The sequence below is a fragment of the Henckelia pumila genome, chromosome 3 (assembly GCF_033568475.1).
Source record: "Henckelia pumila isolate YLH828 chromosome 3, ASM3356847v2, whole genome shotgun sequence".
Taxonomy (NCBI): domain Eukaryota; kingdom Viridiplantae; phylum Streptophyta; class Magnoliopsida; order Lamiales; family Gesneriaceae; genus Henckelia; species Henckelia pumila.
The window spans coordinates 179082044-179100367 of NC_133122.1; the positions used below are offsets into that span (position 1 = coordinate 179082044).

At 34.3% G+C, this 18324-nt stretch overlaps 2 protein-coding genes across 2 annotated transcripts; both read left to right on the forward strand.

The window, feature by feature from the left end:
* The first annotated feature begins 5008 nt into the window (after positions 1-5008).
* On the forward strand, positions 5009-6599 carry LOC140892716 (anthocyanidin 3-O-glucosyltransferase 2-like). The gene has a single exon (XM_073301680.1). It carries the CDS (start codon positions 5047-5049, stop codon positions 6472-6474), a length of 1428 nt encoding a protein of 475 aa, XP_073157781.1. The 5' UTR covers positions 5009-5046; the 3' UTR covers positions 6475-6599.
* A 9137-nt stretch (positions 6600-15736) lies between these two features.
* Positions 15737-17370, forward strand: LOC140891550 (anthocyanidin 3-O-glucosyltransferase 2-like). Its single transcript, XM_073300099.1, has one exon. It carries the CDS (start codon positions 15784-15786, stop codon positions 17206-17208), a length of 1425 nt encoding a protein of 474 aa, XP_073156200.1. The 5' UTR covers positions 15737-15783; the 3' UTR covers positions 17209-17370.
* The last annotated feature ends 954 nt before the right edge of the window (positions 17371-18324 follow it).

Here is an 18324-nt window from a genome sequence, read left to right on the forward strand (position 1 = left end):
GTTTCCTTGTTAAAGGTACGGAAATACTATCTGAGATATCTTGGTTGAGTATGCATTTTATACGTGTTGCATTTTATATAACATGTTTATATGTACATATCTTATGTCACGATTATGTTGCATGCATCACATGTCGAGCTTATGTTCTTGGGACAACTTATTAATGAGGTTCACGCAGCTCTACTTCCTTTGAGTGGTTGGTTGGACCTGTTATTACGTGGTCAAGTCACTGTTAACCACATATTACTTGGTGTGGGAGTCATACCTGGTGTGACGGCACAAAGTGCTACATACCATGACGCCACTAAACTGAGCGGAATTCTCGATCCTGATCCTTGGTACCCATTGCACTTGCATTAATGCACTCATAGCACTTGTATACTAATGCTTTTGTATTGAGTGCTTTCATCGTTATGTCCTCGGTTTTGTTCTTGGACATACCATTTCTCGAGGCAGGCCTTAGGTTGGATAGACCTGATAGGACGGTTGCTGAGTTAGTTGGATGCAATAGCGGAGTCAGAATTCTTAATCTACCCAGGATAGAATTTTAATTTCTAGATTTGTTTAATTTTTTGAATCGAATCACTCGAGCTAATTAATATCAAATTAATCCAAAATTTTCCAAATTAATATATAAAAAATTTTAAATTTTTTTTGGGCCACCCAATCCCTATACGTAGCTCCGCCACTGGTCGGATGCAAAGTTCTCAAGTGTGGCGATCTTGTCTCGGTTCTAGTTTGTTTTTTAGTACGTGATTCGATATGGTTGTATAATATTCAATATTTAATGGTTCTTTCGATTGGGTTGTACAAACTCTATTTTAGATCTGTTGTTTAGTTGTTTTTGTTTTATTAAGTTAATTGCATGCTATTAAGACTTTTTTAGTAAGTGATCCAAGTCAGATCGCACAATCAAGCTCAGGAGACCAAACTTAAATGCACATAAATATATCAAGGATCCTCCCGCATAAGAAGTGCAGTGCCCCTTGTTTCTACAATTAGTGAAAATGAAATGTCGCCAGGATAGCATCGAAAATATGAGTATGTCTCACAAAGATGGACACAACCAAGTTTTTGTTCAAGTTCTATCATAATTCAGTTAACGGATCTTTCCTGTTTAACTAAAGGATTAGCGGAGGAAGCGTTCGAAAAGAAGATAAATCTTCTTTGGAATATCAAGTGCTGGAAGCAAGGAGTCTCGTCGGAAATTTTATAATATAGCTTACATTGGGAGATGGTCAGAAGAGATATGCGTAGAATGACCAAATCAGAAAAAACCAGAGTTCGCGAAGGGTTTTACCAAGAACTGGCCGAAAGCATCTTATATAGACAAGACCAAGTGGTGGGAAACCACATAAAAATCCTTTTTCTCAAGGACCTCAAAAGTCAAAGATTTCCCTACAAATTAAAAAAAAATATATGATTCAACCACCACTAAAAATTTTGGGCCACTTAGGACCACCCAATAGATAACGTTGTCAGTAATAATTCAACACAACAACTAACAAACAATAATGTAAAAGGTTATACACAAGATTGAAGTTCGGATTTCAACCTGGAAAGGACTTCTATAAAATACGAAGCAGAAAGAAGATGAAGACATCGATCATTCTATTCATTTTTCTTTAGAATAAAATTGTAATATTTTCTTTCAAGTTTATGTGTATTATATTTCCAGCTACAACATAACGTAGCTAAACAAGTAATTTTCTCATCTATCGAATGTTTCTAATGTGATAATAGTTCGTATGTCTGAATATAATCTCCAGGCGTTTGCCCTCTCATGCTGAATTCTTTTACAAATTAAGTTTTTTTTATCATACGCCTTGAGATAAGAAACATAACATGGCTGTGTTAGGTGTTGTTGAAGGAATTTATAACAAAAACCATCAATTGCGACTGTGTGGTTAGGCTGGGACGAACATTTTGTAAAACCCGATGGATATAACCCGAAGACATTTTGGTCAACAAAAGCATGAGACTTAGTTTTACGAAACATGATGGATTGAAAAAAGAAAAATAAAAATAAAAAATAAATAAAAATGAAGAACATGAGTAAAATAAGAATTGTTCAAATTCAGAGATAATGTCAGAAAAAAAAAGAATAAGATAAAAGACATAATTAGTACAAGAAAAATCAAAAGATGTAAACGAGAAAATGAGAAAAACTATAAAGATATATTAATGTATTATCCCAGCAATGGTGACTGGAAACGGATGCAATGAATGTGGTACGGGCAATTGAACAAAACTTGCCTCTAGCTATGGAAGCACACATGGTTGATGACATTCGAGCAGAATGTTTTATACAGGGGCGGATTTACCGTAGGCCGAAGGAAGGCCACGGCGCCCCCAAAATTTTTTGAAAAATTTAGTAGTATATATATAGTATAATTTTAATAGTTTTAGATATATATATTTGTGGCCTCGATAAATCAGCAATAATGTATTTGGTCTATTGGTTCGGCTTCCCAAGTCTATAGAAGAGAGCCGAGTTTGATTCTCTTATTTCTCCGTGACCGCCCTTGTATTCAACCTTGTTTTATTATTATTATTTTATTACTATTTTTATTCATTTTATTTAAAATTATTTTATCATTTTTATTTGTAAAATTAATATTTTATTTAAAACCCTATAATAATTTTTTTTTTTGGTTTCTTGAAAAATTAAAATATTTTTATTGTAAAAATCTCATGAATTTTTTTTAAAATTTTTTAAAGTTCTTATTTTACTTGTCTTCAATGTAAATTACATTGCTCTATTTTTAATACGTTTAAAGTGATTTTAAAATTTGAGATTTGGATTTTTTGGTAGTCAATAATTTCATTATTTTTTAAAATCAAGAATAATAAATTTTTGGCTTTTCTTAACAACAAAATTGGCTCAATATGTGATTGATAATTTTTTATTTAATCACGTGACTTTTATATATTAATCTTTCGTTCTTGTGTGTTGTGTCTCATCGACTTACACAAAAAAATAAACTCATATACACTTGTGTGTTGTGTCTCCAAAATCATATATATATATATATATATATATATATATATATATATATATATTATAAAATTTATGCATTTTAATACTTTATGCATACTTATTTGAATTAATGTTTTAGCATGTTATTTTTAGGATCGAATCGTGTTTTAAATACGTTATTATTTTGAGATTGTATATTTTATAATTTCGAGTTGCATGTAAGAAGAAGTTCAGACGTTCCTGTATACATTAGTATCATTTTGTTCAACGAGATTTTAAACAAGTTTTAAGTCATGTGATTTTTGACTCGTCGATTGAACTTAATTTTATGTGTGATATTTTATACCTACGAACACATGAACGCATTATTTAGAAATCAAAAAATTATTTCTCATTTCATATTTTCATAAGTATCAATCAAATATACGAGACATCACGATATTTATTTTTTTATTTATTGTATTTATTATTGAAAGTTATAAACATATAATAATTATTTTTATCATTGTGTATACTGACACGGCCCCTCCTAATATAGCATCCTGGATCCGCCCATGATTTTATAGCTAACAGCGCAAAAATTCGATATTGTCTGCGTTAGGGGTGCAAACAAACCGAATCGAACCGAATAATGGTAAAATTTTAAGGCTTGAATTCGGCTCGGTAAGAGTATATTCGAGTTCGAGCTCGATTCGAAGCTCGATAATTTCAAATATTTTGGCTCGAGCTCGGCTCGAAATGAAGTTCGAGTTCGGCTTGAAATATTCGAACCTATTTGTAAACTATTGCTCGGATATTATGATTCGAAAAGCTTGAAATGTTCGAAAATGTTCGAAATGTATATATATTTATTATATAATTATATTATATTAATTAAATATTAAAGCTCGCGAACTATCGAACAAAATAATTTTGGCTCGAGATCGGCTCGAAAAAAGTTCGAACATGTTTGAATTCGGATCGAGTTCGATAAGCTCGAATACGAATCAAATATTTATCGAGCGAACTCGTAAAGCTTCACGAACTGGCTCAGTTCATTTGCATCCCTACTTTACATCAAGCTAATAATGCAGAACATTTTATCGCTAGCGAAGGCCTTCGGTTGGGGACTAATTTAGATTTTGTTGATTCAATTTCCTGGAGGCTGGGTGAGTTTGTAATCGTGGATGTCTAATCCTTTAATAATTAATGTATTTAGCTTCACAAAAAAATGTCAATATAATAAATAAATAAAAACATCTAGAATGCCTGCGTCACGGCTTTCGAAACTTGGGGTTATATTTAAAATTTTGAATAAAAAAATATAATATAATATTAATATTTAATTTAATTTAATACAAATATAAATATATGAAAAGCGACGTGCTGCCCGACTAAGAATAATTTAATATTTTTGAAATGATACTGAAAGATTTGGTTCAGGCTCGGATTCAAAACAAGGGTTTTTTAAATCTCAGTTCAAAAAATACGAAGACTTTGAAATAAAATTAGTATGCACATGAAAATCGTTTGTGCAAGGTTTTGGGATGGTGTAAAAAAATGACTTTTTCTCTTGATTGGTGTAATAGATGAGTACTGAGATCACGAGTTTGATTCCTTTAACCAACATTTTTTTAGTCTAACTTATCACACATGGTTAATTTAGTGTGGTTTATTGTCTAGCCTAGTTTGCAGTATATTGCATTAGTCTTGGATTTATCCAGTGTGTACAGAAAAGTAACTTCCGCCAATTCTCATATCATAAAAAATGACTTGTGACTTCTATTCATTCGTCTAATATCACATAATAATTTTAAAAATTGCCTTCATGAAATATTAATCTTAAATTATAATTTTTCAAAAAAAAAAAGACAATTTCTAAATATGACATTTTTGATAATATAGAAAAACAAAGGATATCAAATAATAAATTAAAATTGAGAAAATTATATATTAAATTAATGATAAAGAAAAAGGGAGAAGGAGTCTTTTTTTTTATAAATATTTCTCAGATAAACCTACAACGAACATACAGGGGTTTTCCGATACATCTCGTAGCGCTCTGAATTCTTGAGTTAAAAAAAAAAATGGCGGAAAAAATCATTGAACTGGTGTTCATCCCTTTCCCCGTCCCGAGCCATCTTTCAGCTTTGGTGCATCTGGCAAATCTCTTGACTGATACGGATCCACGCCTTTCGGTTACTATCCTCGTCTTGAAGTCGCCCATTGACACCAAAATCGATTCTTTCACCAAGAATTCCAGCAACCCTCGAGTACGATTCGTAAAAATCATCCCCGATGATGAATCCAGGGTCCCGGAGTTGATGGAAAATCCCAAACACTTTATGCTCCGGTTCCTTGAAAGCCAGAAGAAATACGTCAGGGACGCTGTGGCGGAGATTATGGAGGACCAGACGAGAAGGATTGCTGGGTTTGTGCTGGACATGTTCTGCACCGCCATGATGGAGGTGGCGGATGAGTTTCGGGTCCCAAGTTACATTTGCTTCACTTGCGGCGCTGCGGTGTTGGGTCTCATGCTTCATTTCCAGCGACTTAACGACGAATTCGGGTTCGAATATGCGGCAGCGCGGTACGAGGGATCGGATTCGGAGTTATCGATTTCAACTTACGTTAATCCTTACCCAGCGAGTGTCTTACCTTCTTCTGTACTCGAAAAAGACGGCGTGTTGTTGAAGAATTTCAAGAGGTTCTGGGACTGTAAAGGGATTGTGATAAACACTTTTCTTGAACTGGAATCTCACGCTGTGGAGTCCCTTTTGGCAGATGAAAGCTTCCCAAGAATTTACCCCATCGGCCCGATGATCCAGGAACCAAATGGCGAAGAAGAACAGGGGAAAGGGGGACGCGAGATCCTGGAATGGCTGGACCAGCAACCAGATTCTTCCGTCGTTTATCTCTGTTTCGGCACCAACGGGTGTTTCGAGAGAGAACAAGTGAAGGAGATCGCCACAGCGCTTGAAAAGAGCGGACACCGTTTCCTCTGGTCCCTCAGGAAGCCTCCTCCGGAGGGAAAGTTCGAGATGGTCGGGGAATACGAAGACCCAGAGGAAGTACTGCCGGAGGGATTCCTGCGGCGCACGGCGGGAGCAGGGAGAGTGATCGGGTGGTCGCCGCAGATGGCCGTGCTATCCCATCGGTCCGTGGGAGGTTTCGTCTCGCATTGCGGATGGAACTCGAGTTTGGAGAGCGTTTGGTGCGGAGTGCCGCTGGCGGTGTGGCCGCTATTCGCGGAGCAGCAAGCTAATGCGTTCCAATTCGTTAAGGAGTTGGGAATGGCGGTCGAGATCAAGATGGACTACAGGAAAAATTGCGGTATCATCGTCGGGGCGGAGAAGATCGAGACGGCCATCCGGGAGTTGATGGATCCGGACAACAAAATCCGAGTTAAGATCGCGGCTATGAAAGAAAGGAGCAGAGTCGCTCGCGGGATAGGCGGGTCGTCCCGCGATTTCTTGGACCGTCTGGTTCAAGATTTTGTTCATACGGTGTCTTGAAAGCTGAAATCATCCTATAACTGGCCATGGAGCATTAGCCTTCAATATTTGTCATTTGATCTGCGTTTGTTTATGAAATAATACTGTTCGTTTTCATTATGAGAATGAAATATTTTGGGTGATCAAACGTTTGCACTTGAAATTATGTAATTATTTTTAGTATATTTTGGGAATAGTTTTTTTAAATAAAATTGAGAGATAATTTTGTAATTTCAAATAGAACGTAAAATCTAACTGTTATGTTTTATGTTTATTTTTGAGAGGGTTATGTTTTATGTTTGATGATCAGTGGATTCAAAATTCTATGTTTCTCAATCACGTGGATTCTGATGATAAACATTAATATACGCGCGTAAGATTTGAAAAAAAAAAAGTTTAGGATTTACGTAAACTATGATTTGAACACTGTTAACTACTAAGATTCTTAAAAAAAAAAAACTATTTAGATCGAACCGATATTTTAAAATAATTTGTTGCATAGAATTAATAATTTGATACAAACTTAAAATTTCTTTCATTAATCTTATATCATAGCAATTCTTTTTTACTTCCAAACATACGTTTTTACGCTACTAAAATTGTGATCAAGTATAATTTATATTGGACGATAATTAGAAGGAGAATCTGAATCCATCATTTAAGTTGATGAAAGAGTTTTGAGTTAGAAAATTGCTCTATTTTATAATATGAAATGTAATGTCCCAAATTTTGGGAACACTACTAAACATTCATATTAATGTTGTAAAATTTTGCGGAATAAAAATTTTTATTTAGAAAAGTTATTTGTGAACCGACAATAAATAAAATGATCCAACCATCAGTATCATAAAATCAGTATTTAAACATAAATAAAACTTGTTTTTCCTTCCTCTATAACATAAGCAACTGTGCACAATAAAGTTGTTAATAAAACATAGCGCTCGTGTATCTCCTGTCGGCTCAACTTTCTGCTCCTCTTCAAGTCCGAGTCCATAATCATCAACAAAGTCATCCACGACATCACTACATACATCAATCAAGTATAGTGAGTCTAAAAACTTAGCAAGAAAATGCATACCAAAATTTTGTATAAACATGAAACTTAAAATAATGACATAACATGAACATATAGTAAAAACTTGGCATTTATAAGGATGAAATACATGCAGTTGTGACAACCATCTTTATGAACACATCATTGTTTCTCGTGATCACAGATTCGTTGTATAACTACCATATAACATCGGTCATTTAAACTTTCATTATTTAGAAAGGTCCTCCCCGGAGCTCATTCCAAGGCGTTAGTCCTAACATTCCGTCTCGTGAACACATATTTGGAAAGGCCCAACCGGATCTCAATTCGGAGTACCAGTCCCGTATTGCCACCACAAAAACACGTACAACATCAAAATATTTTCATGCATCATCAACATCATAACTTCATCATACAACTCATAACTTTATCATTTCATGATTTTAAAACTTTCGTGATAAATGTCGAGCATTCTAAAACTGATATAAAATCCAATCATACATATAATAATTCATAAAATTTCATGACTTTCATGGTAAAATAGCTTTCACAAAGAAAAAATCACATAAAGATACATTACATAACTTAACACATGAGTCATTCCGTCCGTCTCAAACTTCAAAACTTGAAACTTTTCGCATGGAAACTCCTTAAAAACTTTAAATGTCTCTAAAGAACATAAACATGTATTTGGAACTCAAAACACGAAATCTGAAAATTTGGGACAAAACAAAATGTGCACCTACCTCGAGCGCCCAAAATTGGCCGCTCGTGCACGCGCCCTGCTGCCTGGGAGACCAGGCAGCGACGCGCAGGCGCTCCTCGCGACTCCTCGCCCCTTTCGGTCCTTTTTTGACTCTCTTTCACACAAAAAACATCTAACCATTGAAAAGTAGTGATCTTGGACATGCAAAAACCTCAAAACTCGAAAAGGGTTTTCCCAAAAACAACCAACATCAACAATTTGATTCAAAATTCTACATATATCAACACTCACACCAAAAGTTTTGATTTTTACACGTCTAAATCCATAAATCTCAATAAACTTTAACCAAAGTTATCAGAAACACATCACGTTTCACGATTATAGATCATACTCATGAAATCATCGCAAATCATGCATCAAACAACATATATACAAATAGGGTTCATATCAAAATACCTATACTCTTGAATGGTGGTTTCAAAACGTTAAAAACTTGTTTGTTCGCTGATGTTTGGATTTACACTGCACCTTGGGAACGATCTAGCCTCGAATACTGAAGAACTTGCCCTAGCTTGTGGAAGCAGATTTTGAACGTGAAGGGGGGAAAGGTAGAAGGCGGCGTCCAGATGAGAGAAGAAAAGAAAAGAGACTGAAAGATTTTTGATGTCTACTTTGTTTGTGACTAATAGGCTTCAAAGTCTGCTCGTTAGTCCCAAACACTAACTTTTAAAATTTAATGCACTCAACTAATAAAATAACACTGAGCCCGTTTGGATACAAAATTTATTGGATTATAAAAACACTTAAATACGTCCAGCTTTTTAAAGTGCTTTTATTAAATAAAAAAAAGGAGAAGCAGATTTAGTGTTTAGATAAATGTTAAAAAGATGATTTTTTAAATTAAAACATAAGCAGAAGCCAAAAAGCCAAAAATTTTGGCTTTTAAAAACCCCTTATTTGGGCTTAATAAGTGTTTTTTTAAAAACGACTATTGTAACCAAAGACATAACTTTTTAAGAAAAATACTTTTTTTAAAAAATAAGTGTTTTTCCTAAATTATCTACTATTCTCAAACAGGCTCACTGTGTCAACTTTAAACTTTAAATTAAATATAAAATATTTTATTAACTTTTTGAAGGCTAGTCTCGTTCTTTCAGTCAAGAATTAAATTTCAAACGTGAAAACATTAGAATAACTTGAAACACATTAAATATCAACTATAATATAACATCATATAATTTAAACATAGCATTTAAATTTCATAAATAAAATGCATAAATCATATAAATCATTTAAAATTTTCGTGATCGAGCTAGTAGACTTTTGGACCTTACTTGAAATTATTTTAATTGAATTTCAGGTTAATTTACCTGATTTTTTAGTAATGTAAGAGAGATTGTCAAATGCAATATAAGTTTCGTAAATAATGTATTGTGATTACATTAAGTTTATCATAATAATAAAATGAATTGTTTATCGTGATATATAGTTAATTTTAATTATATATCAAATGATAAAATGTAATAATTAACGGCTCCATAGTTTGAAAATTAAAACAACGCTAAGATTTTATTTGGATAGAAATTTTTTAAATCTATTGATTTAAATAAATAAATATATATGTATATATTTTATGGTAATAGCTTGTACTTTTATTTCAAATGGGAAATGTCATCCAATACTAGAGTTACCAACCGATTGAAAAAATTCTCATCTTCCCAAACAAAGTGGAAGAAATTAAAAACAAAAGAAGCAATTTTGTGTGCAACTGCATTAGCCTTTTTTCGACTATGTGCTAGTTTTGTGCTCGATCGACTTTCAATAAGATGTTTAGCTTCAGCAGTGATAGCTCTGACGTAGCGAACATCCTCCCCTAGGTTGGAGACTTCTTACACCGCTAGAAAAAAATCAGAATGTAATTCGTTTATCTCCAAGCCACGGTGTATATATAGGATCGAGCGCTTGCCGTTTTACTAAAAGTTATAATTGGTGGTAATGGTGCAACTCAAATTTTTTAAATCGCACAACAGCCCAAGCATCATGGTTCGATCGATCTACCTAATGGAGACAATTATTGCACCTCAACAATCTTCCTCTCAATAATTTCACTCCTTGAAATCGACGAGAATCGAACCCATGACTTTGACTCTGATACCAATTGTAGGACCGAGCGCTTGCCGTTTTACCAAAAGTTATAGCTGGTGGTAATGGTGCGAACTCAAATCTTTTAAACTACACAGCAGCCCAAGCGTCATGGTCCGATTGATCTACCTTGCTAAGACAATTATTGCACCTCAACACATGGTTCTGTGCTAATCTTAAACCCTCTCTAACCGCTTGGAACTCCGCAAATATGACTGATGGGGGCTTTACAATCTTTTTTCCAAAGGCCAACAACATATTTCCCACGTGGTCACGTACAACTCCACCGATTGAGTAATGCCCAAACCTGTTATTGTAGTAGCCCGTAACCAATTAAAGAGATTAATGAACTAATCACATTTACTAAACTTGAGTTCGGACGCTTCGAAAGGAAGATCGGAGGCTCCGAACATGATCGGACGATCCAAAGCCAGGATCGGAGGCTTCGAACGTGTTCAGACGCTCCGTCGGCAGGTTCGGACGGCCCGATCGGAGTCCAGTATTACGTCATTGATTACGTCAGCAAAGTGACATCACGGCTGACGTATTGATGGGACTTCGAACGCTCCAAAGTTGAGTTCGGACGGTCCGAACGTGTTCGAAGGCTCCGAAGCCAGTTCGGACGGCCCGAACTCCGTCTATAAATAAAGGAGCCGAGATTCATTTTCAGATGCACCATTCACCTCTTTTATATCGATTCCTTAGTCTTCTAGCTTAGATCTAGGAAATTCTAGACGTCCCATTGGGAATCCGGAAGTGGCGTAGCGATCCAAGCATCGTAGCGGAGTTGTGGCCTAGTTTTGAGGCAAGCGACAACAACGGGCTGACGACGAATGCATGTATATCTTTTGCTTCCTAAAATATTTAAGAGTATGCAATAGCTTAGTTAAGGCTTTTAGAGCACTATAATGATATTAGTATCATTTGGCAGTGTAGTGCGGATTATAGGCGTGGACCTAGAGCTGGTAGAGCTTGCCTAGTAATTGAGGTACGAAAGTACTGTTCGAGATATCCTGACTAAGTATGCATGTATTATGTGACTGCATGATTTATATGACATGATTATATGCTGCATACATTTGCATATTGAGCTATCTTTTTTGAGATGTCTGTTAGTAGGGTTTTACCCTATTCTTTTAGTGGATGAACTTCCATCGATTTGGGTTCGGCGTATCCACTGGTTTTCGGTATGTGAGCCACCTCCTGAAGCGACGGCACAGCGTGCTACATACCTGGGACCGGTCTGTCTTTGTTATCTGATTCGTGACCTCTAGTCAGTAGGCGGAACACTTGCATTCATGTATACTCATACTCTCGTGCTGAGCATTTTTATGCTCACGTATCGTATTTTGTGTATCTGGACACCCTATTTCATGGGGCATGTTTGCGATTAGATGAGGCGGGTTGATCCAAGAGGGTGTCACCCGGCACCCGATCGTACATACTGAACCCGCCTCATCCAATCGCAAACCTGCCCCATGAAATAGGGTGTCCAGATACACAAGGTCGAGACGTGAGCATAAAACTGTCTTGGTTAAATCGCACACGCTGCCCCGTTGATCCAGTGGGTGTCACCTGGCACCCGATCGTACAAAAAAAATCTTAGGGCTGAGCGGCCCTAAAGACACTAGCTATCTCGAAAAGATAACAGGCTCAACATGGTATGCAAATGCCGCATACAAATCATGAACAATACATATCATCATGTATATCATGTCAGATAATAATGCAACACATAAACATGTATACCCAGCTGTCTATCTTGGTCTGTACTTACGTACCTCAACTCACTGGCCTAGTAGAACAACTGTCTACAATACAAGCCTACAAGTCAAGACAATTTCATATCACTATAACATATTTAAAAGCCTTAACTAAACTACTAGCTACTTCTAATAACTACTAAGATTCTAGATTTATACCTGCGTCCGTCGTCAACCCGCTAATATCGAAGACCCTGGCCCAAGCACAGCTCCGCTACAAGCTCTGTAGCACCTTGCTAGTGCTCGACCCTCGAGAATATAACCCAAAATACTCAAATATAGACTAATGGTTCAAAAACACTCTGAATTTGCATCTGAAAATGAGGTTTAGATGCCTATTTATAGGCCAGGGATCGGAAGCTCCGAACTGTCATTTGTCCAATCCACCTTGACACATGGTTCCTATCGAGTTCGGAAGATCCAAACTGATTAAAAAGTTCCAAACTGCTCCGCTACTTCCAAACTAGTTTGGCTGCTTCCGAACTGAGATCCCCGGGGACCATCCTACCATTTTCGGATGTTTCGAAGCTGATTTTTTACTTATTTCACCAAATAATGACTTCTTAATCATGTTTTATCTCTTTTAAAATTATATGTCATTTCATAACATGCAAAATGAAACTCGGGTTACTACAATAATTTTACACAAATTTCAAATGTGATTTGTTATCCTATTTTGTATTTAATGATTCGTCCACTCAAATTTGACAAAAAATATATATATATACACGTATGTATATATATACGCATACACAATTTTGATATGCTGGTCCCAAAATGCCCACGATTAAGGTGACATTCACTTATTGAATGTGGTGTATTGTGTATCTAATAGTCGAGTGAGTAGGCATGAAAGTGAGAAGGGTGGATGAGCAACATATAAAAGCTATATAATATATGTATATATATACTCCCTAAATCTTGAATCAAACCGATCTAGAGGAAAAAAATATTTTTTTATTGATATACATGAAAAATCATAAGTCAAGTGCCATTTTTATAGCCACAACACAAGTGAAGAGTGAAGACACTTAGTCGACCATTGATAAATGAAATATAGACGTATGATTAAAGGAGTGTTTACAATCTTTAACAAGAAGTGATGAATTTTTTTAACCTATAAAAATAAGTAATTATTGATTTTTCTTAACAAATTATAGACTTTATTAGGTTTGTTTAATTTTCCAAGATAAGGCTATTTAACTTGGTAGATAAATAATATTTAAATTTATGTATTTCTTCGATGAATTTCTCGATAGTTTTCATTTCATTTATAGATATATAGTCGACAAAGTGGCTTCACTTATGTTATTAAGGTAATGTTTATAATTTTTAAATATAAATGATTGTGGATTTTTTCTTGATGAATTATAGAGTTTATTAAGTTTGTTGTATTTTTCCAATATATGGTTATTTGAATAATATTTTAATTTATTCCACCGTGTGTTTCCTCAATTAATTTTAGTCAATTAATTAATTTATGAAACATAAGAGCAATTAATTAAATGAAATGACTTTTATTTTATATGGTTATTATTTTAATAAAAAATCTTTAAATCTTTGATTTTATAATTAAATATTATTTACTAGGTTTTATTTATTATTTTTATTAATTTCAAATAAATTAATAAATATATATATAATAAAAATAAAAAAAATAATCCCTTTCAAAAAAAATAAAAAATAAAAAGGAATGGCATGAGAGCCATGCCATGGTTCTGCCACCATGGCAGAAGCACGGCCAAATCCGGGATTTGGTGTCCCGGATTACAATAGTTTGGTAAAATTTTGCAAAATGATATATTTTTTTATAATTTTATATTAATATTAATTTTATAAAAAAGCCTGATTTTTTTGCCGGTTGTCATTTCATTTATAGATGGTAGACAAAGTGGAATATAATGTAAATATGTAGAATATGAATTAAAATGTAGTTGAATCAAGGGTAAATAAATTTAATTTTGTATTCAGTTTTTGTCAGAAAAACTATACGTTTACATTCACTGATTTACAAAAAACGGTTCTACACTCCCTTACCCACATGGTTTTTTTACATGTGAAAATCGTCACAAAAAATTAAAAATATGATATTAATTTATGATATTTGAGCACTAACTAATTTATATCTGATACAAAAGATGAATTTTTGGTTATAAAATTTGAGCAACTTTATTTATATCAACACTTGTAACACATGTTTGAATACACAATAATCAAGTATTAGTATCAAATCTGAAACAATTGATACTCAAGTATCATATATTAGTATCATATTTCTAATGTTTTGTACCATTTTTATTACAAAAAAATACAAATATGTAATTAAATCAATACTTGCATATATCTCTCACTACTCGAAAATCATATATTAGTATCAAATTTGAAATAATTTGTGCCTAAATATCATATAGTTCTGTATTTTCAATATTTGATACCGAATTTTATCATAGAAAAGACATGAGAAGACACAAGGATTGCAGAAACATTTTGTTAAATCAGAGAATTCGAACATATTTTTTTAAACATAGATTGAATGCAAATTTATTTTTAGACTTGAGATTTAAATTTTAAAGCAATGTAGTCAGTAGACTCAGTACTCTTATTATTTAATAATAAAAATAAATTCAAAATCGTGATCATCCGTTTCACGTCAGCAGTAGGATATGACATCAGCAACATTCTAGATGCTTTTCTTTAAAAAGCAACACTTGTGAGCGTCAAGCAGAGGAATTCTTACAAATCACCCCTTCCACTCAATTATACCATTAATAATTAAATATATTAAAGTAAATTGTCGTCCACATAACTTTTTTGGACAAAATTCAAATGGGATTTGTAGTCCTTTTTTGTATTTAAAGATTTGCCCACTCCAAAAGAGTCAAAGTTGATAATAAAACGTGGATAACAATTGCTTTGAAATACGAACCGCCGAAAAAATATCAAATTATACCTGAAGTTTAATTGGTACATGATTACATTATAAAATCAATCTTATCTTTTACTTAAATTATTTTTAAGTCCAATATTATTGTTAAACTAAAATAGATAAACATTTTATTTATGCGTGTGTACCAATTATATTTATATTTATATACACACACATACAAGTGTATTTGAAATTATAAAAATATATTTTTTTATATATAACATTTTTTAAAAATAAATTTATGTATTGCAAATATCTTATAAAATATTACATGGACGTTACACGTTTTTCAGATATTTATACCAATGTTTCGTCACTCGTGAGATATCATATTGATATTAAGAGTTAATTTGAATACAAAAGTTATTAGCTAACACTTAATAAATCCAAAATTTTAAAGTGTTTTTCTTATAAAAAACAAAAGTTGTTTTATCTTTTAGTAAATGTTGAAAAATTTCTTTTTTAAATAGAATTAAAAGTAAAAGTCAAAAATTCAAAATTTTTAGCTTTTAAAAATTTAAAGGTGTTTTTTAAAAACTGCTATTGTAACCAAACATTTAAATTTTTAATAAAAACACTTTTTTAAAAAAATAAATGATTTTCTTTAGTTGACTTCCGTAACCAAACAAAGTCTAAAAGTTATTCAAATGTTTGAACCTTTGGAAAAACCTTCCGCCAGCATTCACTATGTGTAGAATAATATATATAACAAGATAAAGATACATATTTCTTGAATCAACCTAGCCTAGAGGAGGAAAAAATGGCAGAAAAACCCATCGAATTAGTCTTCGTCCCTTTCCCTGCACTCAGTCATCTCGCAGCTTTGGTAAAGCTAGCAAAGCTCTTGATCGATACAGATCCACGCCTTTCAGTCACTATCCTCGTTTTCAAGATACCGATCGACACCAAAATCGATTCTTTCACCAAGAATTCTGCCCACTCTCGCATACGGTTCGTGCAAATCATCCCCCACGATGAATCAAGGATCCTGGAGCTGATGAAATCGCCCCAGGCCTTCATGGTCCAATTAATTGGAAGCCAGAAGAAAGCTGCCATGGAAGCTGTGGCGGAGATTATGAAGGATCCGACGAGAATCGTCGCTGGGTTTGTGCTGGACATGTTCTGCACCGCCATGATCGAGGTGGCGAACGAGTTTCGGGTCCCCAGTTACATTTGCTTCACTTGCGGCGCTGCTGTGTTGGGTCTCATGCTTCATTTCCAGCGACTCGGCGACGAATTCGGCCCCGGATATGCTGCAGCCCAGTACGAGGGTTCGGATTCCGAGGTATCGATTTCAACTTACGTTAACCCTTATCCGGCGAGTGTCTTACCTTCACTTGTATTCGGAAAAGATTTCCGGGTGTTGGATCATTTGAAGAGGTTCAGGGAATGCAAAGGGATTGTCATAAACACGTTTCTTGAACTGGAATCACACGCTGTAAATTCCCTTTTGGCAGATGAAAATGTCCCAAACATTTACCCGATTGGCCCCATGATAATTAATCAGGAACCAAGTGGAGAAGAACAGAGGAAAGGGCAAGGCGAGATACTGCAATGGCTGGACCAGCAACCGGATTCTTCCGTTGTTTACCTCTGCTTCGGCACCGGCGGGTCTTTCGACAGCGAACAAGTGAAGGAGATCGCCACCGGGCTCGAAAAGAGTGGACACAGGTTTTTATGGTCCCTCAGGAAGCCTCCTCCGGAGGGAAAGTTTGAGATGGCAGGGGAATACGAAGACCCTGATGAAGTACTTCCAGAGGGATTCCTGCGCCGCACGTCTGGAGTCGGGAAAGTGATCGGATGGGCTCCGCAGATGGCCGTGCTGTCGCATCCTTCTGTGGGAGGCTTCGTCTCCCACTGCGGATGGAACTCGACTTTGGAAAGCGTTTGGTGCGGAGTGCCGCTGGCTGTGTGGCCGCTTTATGCAGAGCAGCAAGCCAATGCGTTCCAGTTTGTTAAAGAGTTCGGAATGGCGGTTGACATTAAGATGGACTACAGGAAAAACTGCGGTGTCGTTGTCGGGGCGGATAAGATCGAAAAGGCCGTTCGGGAGTTGATGGATATGGACAACGAGATACGAGTGAAGGTTAAAGCGATGAAAGATAAGAGTAGAGTCGCCTATGGCGGCTCGTCCCGAGATTTCTTGGGACGTCTGGTTCGAGATTTCGTTGGGACGGCGTCTTGATGGTGCCATTGACAGCCGGCTGGCTGTATGAAATTTAGTTTCATGGCTAGTTCAGTTATCTTCAAAATTTACGGGTCTGCGTACTAAAGTTGTTTTATAGTCCAATGTTTAGTTTGAATGTAATGAAATCTTTACTTGTCAAGCACATGTGATATGCTCGAAGGACTGTCAAAACAAGAATGAGTGTATATAAATTGTGTTTTTTTAAAAACATTTTTTTTAATCTATTAAAAACAATTTATAAGATCTAGTAGCTTATAAATTGTTTTAATAGGGCTTATAAAAATGTATAATTTTATTTTAAAAATAAGCAGTTAGAATGTTTGAATAAATTTATTTTAAATAATTTAAAATTTTATTATGTGTTTGGTATTATAAGATTTTTTTGTTGTCAAAATTATCAAAAAATATATAATATTATGAAAGAGATGTAAATAGTAATATAATAATATATATACAAAAATAGTTTTAAATTTATCATAAATATTAAACATATATTTAAAAAACTAAATTATTTTAAATTTTAATTTATAAAAGAATTTGATAAATTATGTACAAAGAATAGACTGAGCGCATTGTGGAAATTTAATAAAATATATAAAGATAATATGAAGAAGTAAAGTATCTTAATAATATCTTTTCTAACTACTCTTTTTAAAAATAACTTATGTTAAGCAATTTATTTTGACTATTTTATAAGATGTTTGAAAAAAAATTATCAAACAAATTTAAAGAATTTATAAGCTATGTCAAACAACCTTTCGAAAGAAACATCAAAATCAAAACAAGAATGTGAGTTGGGGACATGGTAGCAGTGTCCATTGCAATAAGCACTGTTCTAATTTCAATGTTACGTTGTGGAATGATGGGAGTGTGGGTTTATAGAAAATATTTAAAAATTTCAGAAAATTAGTAAAAATATCATAAATATTACTAGCATTAGTAATAATCTAGTATATCTATGAATACGAATAAATTAATTAAAATTTTACTATTTTCATGTAGATGTTATTGTAATTCTAATTTACATGTTCACTAATTAAAGATTATTTTCAATAGGCCAGCTTGTTTTAGGACGACTTCTTATACGAGTCAACCTGGCTCAAAAATAGAGAT